This window comes from Mustela nivalis (assembly GCF_964662115.1).
Source record: "Mustela nivalis genome assembly, chromosome: 15".
Taxonomy (NCBI): Eukaryota; Metazoa; Chordata; class Mammalia; order Carnivora; family Mustelidae; genus Mustela; species Mustela nivalis.
Window position 1 is genome coordinate 54,158,216 of NC_139034.1, and position 15,052 is coordinate 54,173,267.

At 35.8% G+C, this 15,052-nt stretch overlaps 1 protein-coding gene across 1 annotated transcript in view; it reads right to left on the reverse strand.

Annotated features, from left to right (window-relative positions):
- Window positions 1-10,208: 10,208 nt before the first annotated feature.
- DACH1 (dachshund family transcription factor 1) overlaps window positions 10,209-15,052 on the reverse strand; it is a 427,802-nt gene continuing 422,958 nt past the window's right edge. The window contains exon 11 of the mRNA XM_082701392.1: window positions 10,209-13,024. Within this exon, the coding sequence (XP_082557518.1) occupies window positions 12,987-13,024 (38 nt within the window). The 3' untranslated portion in view covers window positions 10,209-12,986. The remainder of the gene's footprint in view (window positions 13,025-15,052) is intronic.

Below are 15,052 nucleotides of genomic sequence, written 5' to 3' on the forward strand. Positions count from 1 at the left end.
GAAGGAGGGAAAGGAAGGGGAAGAAAGAAAGAAAAATGAATAAAAAGGGAAGGACAGAATGATAGAAAGAAGAAAGAAAAAGGGAGAGAGGGAAAGAAAGAAAACATTGAATAAGTTGACACTTGGCAGAAGTTTGACTTGAACAATGATAAAAGCAAAATCTGCTTGCAAATGCTCTAAAAACATCAGTAAACTCCAGTCACTCTTGCTGATGGAAAAAAAGTAATAAATGTTCATTTTTCAAATTGAGAAACTGAAAAATGAAGAGAAAGCAAATCCTTGTAATACAATCAATAAGACATGACAATTGGATATATATTTTTTCTTAAGAGTTTATATATGTATAAATTATGTAAATGTCTTTTAATATGAAAAGATACATAAAAACTATATATCATTATTATTTTTGTAGAACTGCAATCAACATACAATATTTGTATCTTAACCTTTTACTTTTATAACAGTATATATGTTCTCTGACGTCCAATATTGTGTGCTTGATGTTTTGTATTATTCTATCAGGAAAAATTCACATTGTTTAGCACATATTGTATTCTAGAAAGTACACTAAATAATAAATAATCACTTTATATAGAAATATACATAAAGTACACTTTATATATATTATATATATAAATTCCTTATAGCAAGGAAGGTAAAAGCTACTGTTTAGTTGATAAAATGTTATAATTGTATTTCAGGAATTTGAAAATTAAGTTTTAAGTAGGAGGTTTTCATTTCTTGTAACATCAGTTCAATACACTGAACAAAACACAAAAATTCCGGATTAAATATTTCAAAATATGGAGGTGTCATTCTGAGGCCAGAATAAAAGAAGACCTCCAGAAACATAGACAAAAGCAGAAAGACATGTTTATCTTTAAGCCATCTATAAATCCGTGGTGACAGAGCTTAAGGTTCAATGGTCATGATTATGGGGAACAGGAAATAAATTCAGACTGAAGAACTTCACATGAAGCTAGGACTCAAAATGGTTACACTCCTACTTAAAGAAAGTTGAAGTAGGAAAAAACCCATCTCACAAAGGCAGATGTCAGAAAAAAATTATATGAGCTCTGGGTCTGGGTAAAGGAGAAAAGTCTCATTTGAGACGTCAGGAGAGTAGACGGCATTGTGATGAATTGGAAATGTTTTAGAGCGATTACTCAGATCTGTTGAACTAAGAGACTACAAGTGAAAATTTAAATTTAATTTAATTTAAAGGGTCCCAGGCACCTAGCAGAAAGAAATAAAATTCCTCTATGGAGTACTACACTCTCAAAACCGTATTTTAAAAGATTTCCAGAGATAAGTTTCCTATGAACACGAGTAACAAGTAAATTTCAAACATCTCAAAAATTCAAAATTTCAAAAACTCAAATTTTTTTCAAAATTGTTAAGAAAACAAGGATTTAGAAAGTATCAGAAGTAATAATGAATGCAAAATTAGACCTCAGTAATATAACATACTGGATTACCAGCTACCATAAAAATATGAGACATAGATATATCACAACATATAAAGAAGTTAAAGCAACAGACACATAGAGACGATCAAAATGGCTAAGAATATTTGAAAAGAACTAAATAGAATTTCCAAAACTGAAAATATAATTAATATTAACAATTCTCTGTGACTTTTAAATGGCAAACTATATACACATGAACATATAATTAGTAGTTTGAAAAATAAATCTGAAGAAATTACATGGAAGAAAGGAGTTAAAGAATGGCATACCTGAATGTAGGTCAAGAAACTTAGAAGTTTAAGTAGAAAAGTCTAAGTTAGGATTAAATTACAATTCCAAAAAGTTATTTAAAAAAAGAGAGAGAAAGAGAGAGAGAGACATTCCCCAAAAGATGATGACTTGGAATTTTCTAAAGAAAGAAAAAGACCTCCTCGGTTCTTTGGAAGGCACGTTAGTCCCCAAAATACAACAAATAAAAAGAAATCCATACTTAAACACACTGTATTCAAGCTACAAAGCATCCAAGACAAATAAAGTTTCTCCAGAGAGAAAGACGAAATGGTTAGTAAAAAAACTGGCTTAAAATACCTTACCAGGGGCACCTGGGTAGCTCAGTCAGTTAAGTGTCTGCCTTCGGTTCAGGTCATGATCCTAGGGTCCATTATGTTCCCTCTCTCACTGTCAAATAAATAAATTAAATCTTAAAAAATAAATAGATAAAAAGTATACTACTTTCCCCTTGCAACAGTGGATGTCAGAAGTCAGTGCATCGGGGCTCCTGGGTGGCTCAGTGGGTTAAGCCTCTGCCTTCTGCCCAGGTCATGATCTGGGGTCCCAGAATCAAGCCCTGCACAGGGCTCTGTGCATAGCGGGGAGCCTGCTTCCCCCTCTCCCTCTCCCTGCCTCTCTGCCTACTTGTGATCTCACTCTCTCTCTCTCTCTCTGTCAAGTAAATAAATAAAATCTTAAAAAAAAATCAGTGCATCAAATTGCTAAGAAAAATTTACTGAGAACCTAGAATTACACACTAAGCAAAACTATTTTTTTTTCCCCAAGAAGAGAGTCAAATAATGATATTTTAAGGTAAACACAAAGTAAACTCTGGTTCCCAACCTTAGGAGCTCCTGGTGAAATCTGCCAGTGGTCGCGCCCCTGAGTGGGTTAGGGGAGAGAGGACAGCACAGACGTGGGCCTCCCCAGACTGGTAGGCGCCACTTTCCACAAGCAGGTGAACTTACTTAGGACAGGGTCTCTCCCAGCAGCAAGAGGAGCAGATTGCTGAACCGGCCGCCAGAATCTTCCAAGTTTATTCAGAGACCCAGGGTTTCGTGGAGCTCACCACCCCGGTGGTTGCAACAACATAGGGCTCTCTGAAGGCTGCATCCTCGAAAACCCTCCTAATGTGATAACGGGTGGGGGGAGAGGGCTTTCTAAGGACTGGGGAGGGGTCAGGGGTCTCCGGGAGACTGGAGCCCACTTGCAGGTCACGTTTCCTGGATGACCTCCCGGGACACTCACGCCCTGGCAACCACCTGTTGCAGTCTTATGGCCCCACCTTCCACGCTGTGCCCTGAGTAGTGGGTCAGGGGCTTTATTAGCCCAGAGGCGGCTCATTTGGCACTGTCTCCGAGGCAACCGGGATAATATGGATACATGCCAGAGAAAACACAGATCAAGACAATGTGTCCCTAAATAAGTAACAATTTTTTTTTTCTCCCCACCAAGAACCTTATGATCGAAATCACTAATTTAGTACTAAATTTCCGAGGCTGACAGTCAGAGCATTCATGGCATTTCCTTGTATCTTCATGTGATTTAGTAAAGAGGACACATTAGACTCATCAGGTATGAAGACACCACATTCTGTTTGGATAGCACAGGTGACTTCTTGGGAGGCAGTAGTAATGGCCCAGGCTATTGGATTTTGGGGGACAAACTTTTTCATTACAGACATTTCAGTGTCTAGTAAGGACAGGCTTTGTTAGCTCTCATTTACCTTTTGCCAGGTGAATTTCCTCTTCGGAGGGTACTTTGTAGCCAAAGGTTGTCTCTCCCCAGTTTTTGATCTACAGGACAATAAAGACTTTCCTTGCCTCTGACGAAATCCTTGCATTCCAGGACGTTTTTTTTGTTGACAGACTGTATTAAAGCCTAGGATAGTAGCTTAGTCCACCTAACCAAGATGGTTTTCCTTGTTAGTAATTTAATCTCTTGCTTCAATATTCCATTCTTCCTTTCTACCTATCCTGCTGCTTTCGGGTCATGGGGGAGATAGACTTTCCTTTCAGTGTCGTGATCTTTTGCCCAGTCTTGCACATCAGAACGTTCAAAATGTGACTCTAGCCACGGTCTGTTCCACAAAGGTATTCATACATGGTACTCAGTTTCCCTAATCCCATAATGGTGGCAGCCTGGCTTGCGAGGCAATAAGGTTAGGCCAGATGTGGTGTCCACACAAGCCAAGCCATTATTTTGAGCCCATCACATGAAGGGAGGGGACCAATATAATCAACTTGCCAGTCCCTCACCAGTTGGGAACTCTGGTGGCTGTCCCTCGACTCCTTTGGGAGCTGCCGTAGGTGTTTAGAACACACATGACATGTTATTGCTGTGTTAAACCAATCCCTGTATTTCATGGGAACACTGACATCTTGGGCAATACGCCATCCCACATGAGTGCTCTAGTGGCCACTTTCCTAGGCACTCAATCTCTTACAACTACGGAGGGGTCAGTTGCTAGGGAGGGCTCATACTCAGGCTAGGCTGTCAGCTTCCTAATTGGCAAGGGTTATCAGTACTTTATGAGCTGAGATGTGGAAAACAGTGAGGACTGCCTCGGGCTCTTGCAGATGAAGCCAAATGTCTTTCCACAAATCCTGACCCTGCAGAGGCTAATTCAATGATCATCCACTCCTTGGCTTCCCATCGTCAAAGTCACAGGGCTAATCTCTTGAGAACAGCTCGACTGACTGTGGGAAGGGTTAATGGCCAGAGTTCATGAGTAGTCACCAGCCAAACTGCTCAGAGTTCAGCCCACTGACTGCTGTGGTTTATTCCTGTTTCCATCCAGATGGTGTCAGTGTTGAGCTGAATAGTGACTGAAATCCTTGTGGATGGGTTGCCCCAACTAGACCCCTCCACACACCAGTACCAGTGGGAAATTTCCTCCACTTCCTCTCCATAGACAACAGGAATAGGGGTAGGGGTATTCAGAGGATCTATGTACTCTACAGAACCTAGTACCACTCACATTTCTGTATGTGTGTGTGTGTGTGTGTGTGCACGCACGCGTGCACATGTGTATACATGTTTACACTATTGATGATGATTCTCTGGAGGACCCTGATTTAAACTGAGAGGTGGGGAGAAAAGTTAATGGTTGCAGCTATTGAAAGATAGCATGAGGGATCCTTGTGATTAAAGTATTCTGTATCTTGAGTATGGTAATGTTCATATGAATCTATAAATGATATAAATGATAAATTTATAGATTTATCTATGATAAAATTGTATAGAACTAAACACACACATGCACACACTAAATCTAGTGAAATCTGAATAAAGTTGATAGATGATATCATTGTCTACTTCCTGGTTTTAATGCTGTCCTATATTTATCCTTAGGGAAAAATGTTCTCCTTAGGGAAAATGAGTGAAGGGTACATGGGATGTCTCTGCTATTTCTTATAACTGCATTTAGTCTATAATTATCTAAAAAAAAAAATTTAAAGTACTTTTTAAAAAAATTAAGTGAATTATGAAAGGGATACTGCATTCCAAGTTAAGAGGCAAGGTCGTCATGAGAATTTGCAAAGCTCTCTGAAAACTAATTTTGTGACCTCAGCTGTCCATCCATCTCCAGATTACAAAATAGGATTAAAATATGGGGTCAAGAATCGATGTAAGAAGATAGCTGTTGGTGAGGGCTGTGGGTTGTTTCAGGTTCAAGATTCACCAGTCACCCATCAGAGGTGACAGATGTCTGTCTCTCATGTGAAGTCTAAGAAAGAAATCTCAGTGGGACCACACAGAGGACCTGATACTTGTCCACTAATGGTTATTGGACACAGAGGGCCAGTGCCTATCTCAGCCTTGAATTTCACATGGTAGGAGTGTGTTTGGTTCATTGCTCTGATAAATGTACAAACAATTTGCTACTTTCGGGGCACTGTTTAACATTCCTGGCATTGACTGGGAAAAAGAATACCTAAGTGTTTACTATGAACACACGTGGTTCAGATGCAAGAATGAGCAGAAAAACACTCAATAAATAAAGACTCATAAGCAACTTGACAAAATCCGTGTGCATTTGGCTGCATCAAGACGACTGCAGACAAATCCCCAGTGATGAGATCGTTTCTCCCCCCACTCCCCACAAACCTTCATATAGTCAGTTGTAAATACTTGTCAAATCTAAATGCTAGATTATTATTCGTTTTATTTAAGATTTTATTTATTTATTTGTCAGAGAGAGAGAGGGAGGGAGAGAGCACAAGCAGGGAGAGTGGCAGGCAGCGCAGAGGAAGAAGCAGGCTCCCCACTGAGCAAGGAACCGGATGCGATGCGGGGCTCAGTCCCAGGACCCTGGGATCATGACCGGAGCTGAAGGCAGGCACTTAACCCACTGAGCCACCCAGACATCCCTGCTATTCATTTTAGACAATTAAAAACTTTCTACATCCTGCCTCATGTCCCTAAACTTCCTTCCCTAAAAAGACATTGTGTTATTACATCATTTTCCCGTGTGCTCTGTGATCAGATTCTCCGCTCTTGCTCAGTTCTGTTCTAGATTGCAGGAAACTTCATTTCCCAAGAACTCACCCATCTTCATCTGGTCCTGGTGCCTAGCAATTGTTGTCTCACAGTGGCTACTGGTGGGAAAAGAAAAATCGCACATAAAGAATATACTAAAAAGCACCAAAATCTATTAATGGAAGGAACTAGCAACTAATTAGCTTACATAAACCCAGGCATATGACAACCAAATGGATTTAAATGAAAGATCTAACTCAGTGGGTGCCCCTTTTTCTTTGAAAATTTAATAAGATGAGTAATTAAGAAAAGGGCTGACTACTATCAACAGCTCTTTCCCCCAGCTCCCACACTTGGGATAGAAGCCAACAATACTATTTAAAAAAATTAAATTTAATAATTTTTATGAAGTTCAGTCTTTGTTTCTAAAAATACCAGTTGAAAATACATCATTGGATGAAAATATACAAAATAAATAGCAAGTAGAGGTGCACAGTGTCAGCGATGTTATCCATCAACTCATCTTTCTCTGTTGCCTAATGTAGTAGACCAAAGCAGACAACAATTAGCAGTGTTGAAAGAACACCCAAAGAACTGGAGATAGGATTGGAAACTACTAGCAAGAGCGCTTAACACAATGGAAGAATCACCAAAAAGTATTTGGTGAAAAGAATCACCAAAAAGTTAGCTCCCAGTAACTTTCTGGGAGCTAACTTTATTACAGTATTGAATTCAACCTTGATTTATCTATAGTGTCTTAAAATAAATAAATATAAATATATATATATTTTTAAGATTTATTTATTTTAAAGAGAAAGTATGAGCAGAGGGAGAGGCTCAAGTCGACTCCCCACTGAGCGTGGGGATGGACATAGGGCTTGATCCCATGACCCTGAGATCATGACCTGAGCCAAAATCAAGAGTTAGATGCTTTACGCACTGAACCACCCAGGTGCTCCTAAATGTATATGTTGATATAGCGTTTTTAGTGCTTATTCCAGGCATTACATTAAAGATGCAAAACTTACCATAGTCTACTTGTATTGGTTGACATTTTATCAGTTCAAATAAAACACAAAAATGTTACACCCTTACACATGATTTTATATTTCCTCAGTTATAACATAATTGTATTATTTGCTCTCCCTACATTGAGAATCACACCAAATTGTGTTATAAATTTATGCTTCCACAAATCTAGAGGCCGTCTGAAGAGAAGGGCTTAGAGCTGCTTCTTAAAGGCTGGACCCTAGGCATGAAAACCCGAGCATTTCCGCCAAATGGTACAGACTGAGGAGAATGTTTGGACTGAGGACATTTAGTTGAAATATTTATTATTTTTGAAATTATTGAAATAGACTTTGTACCTCCCTGTGCAGCTCCATTGTCAGATTATTTAATAATTTTTATTTAGGGAAAAAAAATAAGATGTCTTCTATTGTACCTTATTGGGATTGCAAATTCATATTCCGAATTAAGTTCACAATGCTAAAACTACTTTTTAAAAATATGTATTAAATATTTTATAGATTTTTGCCTTAGTTAGTGATTTTGTAGAACTATTGGTTGGCTCTTACAGTGTGTGTGTAGCTTGTAATGCCCCCCACCCATCTCCTACCCGTCCCCAACCATGCTCCTGCCCTGAAAGAAGTCTTGCTAGTCATTTTCTACGATGTGGTATTTGCAAGTCTCCCAGACAGTGGTCTCCAAACTTAGCTATTCATAAGAATCACCTGAGGAACCTAGGCCTTAGCACCAACCCCCAGAGATTTAAATTTAATCAGACACAGTATTCCTAAAATTCCTTAGATGCATCTAATGGACTGCCCGGGTACCTTGCTTGCATGTGCTCTGACATGAGACATCAAAATCTTCAGGTAATCTGAGTCAGGACAAGGGAGAGACAATGACTAACTGCCTCACTTCTGTGGCCTGGGTCTTATGCTCCTGAATAATGGAGGAGTCAAGAGGTGAACAAGAGAAACAAATATGTCCACAGTGAGAGGAAACACTGAGAGCAGCAGAGGCGTGAAAGTAAGAGGGAGCTGTCTCTAGGGGCTGGCTGCAATCCCAGCTTGAGATTCCATGTGTACCCTCTCCGTCTTTAGGACCAGTTCCTTCTGCTCTTCAACCATTTGCAGGAATCAGTTTTTGTTACGCCAACCGAAGAAGCCTCAACTGATCCAAAGTTCCAACTCAAAATCTCCAGCTCATTCACCTATAAATACAATAGATGCTGCTCCTACTATAAAAGTCATTCATTACCCAATGAACTCTTTCAGCCTTTAGGCATTTATGCTCTGTATTTGAATCAATTGAGTCCATTTTACCATAGATCTATAGAAGCTGGGCCATAAAAATTGAATATTATAACTATACTCAAAAGTCCCAACATAGTAAGAATTTGTGGTTGATGATAATTTGTGTGTGTGTGTGTGTATGTGTGTGTGATTAAATAGGCTTCTTACCTTAGAAAAAAAAGTTGGTGAGCATTGGTAAGACAAATGCTCTGAAATAAATGAAAGATACCATGAAAACAACAGCTGGTATAGTGTTTGACTTAGAAGAAGCTGTATTCATCCATTTCCCCAAACTCACAAACATATCGTACTATCCTATCCTCTAGAAGATGAATGTACAAAATGGGTCATTAGTACCACTTCTTAGGAAGTTGTCTAAGTCGGTGTCTTGTTGAAACCAGCTCCATGGCCCCTACACATTAGAAGATGCTCAATGAATCTTTTCTTGCTGCAAGTAAAATTTCCTATTCCAACAAAATTATCTGCTCCTCTGGGACAACAGCTAAGTTTTCCACTTGAGTCATTACAACATCTTGCACAGTGCTTTGTGCAGAATAGAGGCTTTATTAATGAATCTGTTTAAATGAATAAATGAGGATCAGTTCAGCTTTTATATACCAGTTGTACATATTAAAGATAAATGTTAGCACCAAGCCTACACATGAAGAAAAGTGGTATTTTTTACAATGCCATTTACAATAACGTTTTAATTCTATTAACATCTCTACTTCCCATATTGTAAAAATGCAATCCATATAACTTTCATTTGTAATTTACTCTCATGTGGTCATAAATAGCTTTTGTTCATATTGTAAATTTGCTAGTTCTGATGAGAACACATGGGGGAAAAAATCTCAAATCATTACCAAATTCCACTAACATCCAAAGACTGTATGATGTTCTAGTACAAGTCTTACTGACATAAACATATGAAGACAGAAGACAAAAATGTGTTTGTAATGGTCACATAAACATTTTAAGTTTTTATTAGGGAAAAATCATATTTTGTTAATTCATGGAATAATTTCTTTTGACAGAAAGAAAATCCATTTTCCATTCTCTTGGGAATGTTTAGAATATTCACAGAGATAGTAACCCAATATTTCTTCAGATGCAGCATTTTGGATTGATTAAAACGTGTATATATTATTTAAAGATATTGGAATATCAAAGTTTCTAAAGGCATTTTTTCGAATGATAGAGAATGAAAGCAAAACACTAAGAGTTACAAATCTACACTCTTATAGATATGGGAATAATATATTTTGTTCCATCAACATGTCTACTTTACATTATTCAGCACAAAGCTTTGTGAAATAAGAATCATGGGAATATAAGAATATAAAGGAAAAGGGTACAAATAACAGCTTCATAAACTGAGAAATGTACATAAATAAATCATGTATATGTGGGCAGTTTGCTTAGCTGGCAAGAAACAAAATATGGAAAATCTGCTTGTTAAACAATAACTACAGAGTGTGCTTTTATGATGTTTTTCAGCACAGTAATTCATATTAGAGATAGAAGCAGTTGCATGTTAAATAAAATCATTGAGCATTGTTCTCCTCGCATTGCAAAGAGCTGACTTATGTTGTTTTTAGATGCCTCCCATTAGAAAGTAAATATTCCTTCAATGCTATGCATTTCACAAAATTTAATAAAGACGAACTGTAAATAAAGTCACAGGGAGATTTCAGACAGTTTTATTAGGAGATTGTTGAAAAGAAAAAAGAAAATTAAATACAATAACAGTAAACGTGGTTCTCACATTGAAACCAGGCTCAAAGAACTAGGCTACCATAGAAAAATTTCCAATTCTTGCATTATGATGTAAAAACAGATTTTTGTACAGATTTTGTACAACAAAATTCGTAATAACCTTTTCTCATTTTTAGAAAACTTTAAATATATAGATAAAAATAGACAATTTTCATAGGTCCTACATGAAGATGAGTATGTTCTGTTCCAAGGGCTTGCATAGAGCGCAAATGTGGTTATAATATAGAACAACTAGACATTAATATTTTTAGGATTACAAAAGCATGGAAACCATAAAATGGGCACAATATTACTTGTTTATACCAAAAAAAAAAAAAAAAACCAAAATGAAAACAAATTCCAAACCAACCTGTATACTAAAAAAGGAGAAACAACTTAAGTTACAGACTTAAAATAACATTTCATGAATTGTAATATTTACAACATGTTAGTAAGATTCTCTTAACATATAGCTGATAGCTTCTTTCTTTAATCCTTGCTAAAATTCCTTTTATATCAAACCAAACACTAAAGCATTCTCAAGGGTCTCGAAAGTATGCATTTTAAAACTATTTAACCTACTTAACAGGTGACTCTATGCAAGGAGCAGAGCAATGGCTGATTCTACTACTTAGGTAAGTTGTAGGCTTTTTAAAAAATCTTTTAAAAAATGTATGATTCAAAAGCTTGCCACAAGTCCCTCCAATTTTAAGTGTTGTAATCCTTTAAAGACTGCATACAGGGAAAAACAAGAAATACATACAACAAGGAATAGAATCTCTTGTGCTCAAACAAGAAAAGGTGAGTATGGAAGAACAATGCCCCAAAAACCAAGTTTCTACAGAGCATTTACTAACAGTATTTTAAATAAAAATATTGCTCCCTTTCAAGCAAGCTAAAATAGGAACTGTATATATAACTTTTTCATTGTAGTAAAAAAATGGACTTAGTGGGTTAATAGCAAACTACACAAAAGAAGTATGTTCCAGTATTGCAAGGAAGACCTAAAAACTACAGAAGCTTAGTGCCAGAGTATCTGTAATGTTAATTTCTTCTCTTAACCAAATAATTAACACCGAATCAGAACTATCTTTAAACATTTTTAAGCTAGTTTTCTTGGACATTTTGGATTTTGCTATTTATGGTAATAAGTAATGCTATGATCATAAAATTTGAAGATGACAGCAAAATCATAAAATGAACAGCGACTGTACTGATTCATAATATCAGTCTTTAAAGGTGTAACTCCAGATTAGGAAAAACAAAGAGAAGGTAACTTCAGTGTGTAATAAGCACTGTTGCAGCTTTACTTCCAGTTATCTGCACAAAAGTGAAAATACATACTGTAACTTTCAAAAAGACAGTGAAAATAACACATAGGCACCCTTCCCTCTGACCGGGGGTGGGGAAGCACAACACATTTTAACTTTATCACTCAGTGCTACATGGTATTGGACTGATACATCAAGGGTTTGTTAGGTTCTGTTTTTCAGCAACATTAACATAATATGACATTAACATATAAAAATATTTCTGGTGTTTTGATTTACTGTTCAGCCACAATCCATTCTCAATAGTGCAGTTTGGGGCACTAACTAGGGTTCAATATACAAATAAAAGTGGCTGACACAGAGTTCTGATGTCACCAGATGCTTAAGATCTCATTCATTAATACTGTGACTCCAGACGAATATTTACATGCCTGCATGCGTTAAAACCAGAAAGGTGTCTTTCTGACTAACAGGGTGACAAAACATATTTTCTAAAATTCTCATTTTCCTAAACTCTAGTATACTACGGCATACATAATACCTTCCTTGTATGTTTTATGTTTATATACTGTACATGTGACCAACAGTTTGAATAAGAAGCATCATTATTATTTTAAATTCTATATGCCACTACCAGTTTGGAATGAAAACATGTTACTTTTTTTTTTTTTTTTAAGAAAAAAGACCTTCAGTGAAACCTTTTGGCTTATATTCAATGCTTCTTTTCAGATATGCAAAATGGTATTTCACTGGGTTGTTGTCAACATCCATTTGTTGGTCTTTTGGAAGTATGTGAAAAAAATCTTCAGGAGAAAACCCACAATTAGTTTAAAATCGAATGTAATAGAATATTACTCTTTGATTTACTGATTTTTTTGGGTTTTTTTGTTTTATTTATTTTTTTGTGTTTTTTTTGTTGTTTTTGTTTTTGTTTTTGTTTTTTTGTTTTTTTAGGAATCCTCTATGCCCCCTACAAGTTCATTTCCAAGTTTTCTTGCTGGTTTCTGGAGGACATAATTCTGTAAGTCTGGGTGACCACTGGTACAAGAGTCTCTTGATGTGCTCAGATACAGAATTTTCAGAGGAAGAAAATGGTTCATTCCATTAAAAAAAAAAAAAAAAACCCAAAGCGAGGCCTTATTCAGACCTGCCTTTAACTCGGTATACAAGTGTCCAGCAGCAAAGTTGCAGTTTTTAACTATAAGAAGTTGGATACCTGTACATTTACAAACATTCTCAGGTCTCTGGTATGAACCACAGGTGAAAATCAATGGAGGAAACTTTTTTTTTTTGTAGAATACTTAAACTTTTAAAGAACATTAATACACAAAATTGAGGAAGTTCCCTTAAAAGGACTTTATTTTTTTCTGAACTTTCCAATGACGAATGTCTGCAAAGTTCTTTACTATAACATGGATTTCTTCAACAGGAAAAATTCAGTACATGACAGTAGTTTTCAAATACAGTCTTCCATCTAAAAATGAACAATAAAAATAATTAATTTCATGACATTGGGGGACAAATGTGAGCATAAAAACTAAGTAGGCTGATGATACAAAATTTGTGGCATTTCTTCTTCACTTGTTTAGGAAGTAACATTTTTCACATATTCTCAAAGTTAATTTCATAATTATATTGAGTTTATGTGATCAAAAATAATATAGAATTTCTAGTTCTCATAAATATATATTTGTTATTTTGATATCAGTTCAAGAGCACTCAGAAAACAGATAAGAGTATGCCTGTGTGGGTGTTACTGATATGCAAAGCTAGTTGAATTCTGTTGAATGACAATTACTTCCTCCAAGCTTGCAGAACCAAATTTTCTCTGAATGCACTCAGGTGTATCTCCATTGCGAAAGACTGAGCTCCCATCTTACTCCTTAGCAGTGTTGTTAAATATACCATGTAATGTAACTATTGTGCACATTTGTTGCTATGTATATGAAAGCTTCCTAGGTTATTTCCTCACTATCAATGAACTATATAGTCTTTCCCCCTTGAAGTGAAATTTACCAAACAGTTAAATGTTAAGATGGAAATACATTACTCAACTTTAACCAACTGAGAAACCCACGGTTATGTGAAAAAGAAAAGCATATCAAATATTGGGCACATTCAATAATCCCATTTGAATGAAGCAGAAATAAGAAATGGGAAATTAGAAATCCAGGGGAAAAACAAAACAAAATGTAAGCTCATTTCTCAAATGTAGCACCCTTTAAGCTGCCAACTTTGTGGCATAGACTAAACTTTGGATATATTTGTATAAAATATATCTAAATTCCAAGTTATAAGATATATAGCAGAAGGTAATCAGAAAAGGAAAATTTTCCAGGCATTTTTAAAAATGAATATTGCCATATAAATGTTTGCAAAATGACTCACAGCTGATCTACAGTGTTAAAATATAAGGAAACAAAAAAAATCTACAGTAAGTCCAAGAAAATAGAAAAATATCATCCAAATATGTGCAGATCTCACTTTCAACATTAAGCTAATTAAATGCTTTCACATAATGTGTAGTAGACATAGTTATTAGTAAGGAACTTAAGACCAATGTTAATCCATTTTTTACTTCATAGAAATTTTGGCATGCCCAAATTTTACATTCCTATTATGTTTGATTTTGGCCTAAATTGTATAGTTGGAATATTACCTCTAAGATGTCACAGAACTCTGTTTTGTTCATTGATCTATCCCAAGAATCTAGCACATGTTCAATAAATATGTGTTGAATGAATGAATAGTTCAGGTGGTGAGATTTATACAAAGTATATATTGAAATAAACAAATAAAATATATATTTAACTTATTATACTGTTAACATCCAAAATCCACCATTTGCTTTCAAAAATGTGAAAATAAATGTTCATGAGATTGGTCTTATACTAGGTAACTTCTAATAAGGTGTATCAGGTATTGGTTGCCTTTGTAAAATTAATCCAGTTCAGCTTTAATAGTAACATTTACTTGGAAGTCTCTAAATATCCTTAGCTTCCCAGTTCCATAATCACGTATCATCATTATTTTTAATACATGAAACATCAAATAATGACAATGACTATCTGTTTCCTGTAGTGGCATACACATTTGGATGTATGATATAATCATACATTATGATTCAGCAATGAAAATATATTATTAATCTAACTCAAGTCTAATTTTGACCACTGACTTAAAAATCATACAAAACTATGCTGGATAATCTCCCTACATACATTGTATAAAGACATTTTACTTCCTGGCCTGTAACGATAATTTCCTTAATAATATACTACAGCTCAGAAGTAGCCATTGTAATATTCAATGAAGATAATAATTTCTTAAATCAAGTATTAATCAAATACCCATATCAAAGCTATAACGTTATGATAAAATTTCTTTCTAAGAAAGGATATGTTACCAAATAACATGTTATTTCTTTTTTGTATGGAACATCATCTGATTTCTTCTGTTTGGTTGGCTTGATTATACTCATCCATGGGACAAAACTATGATC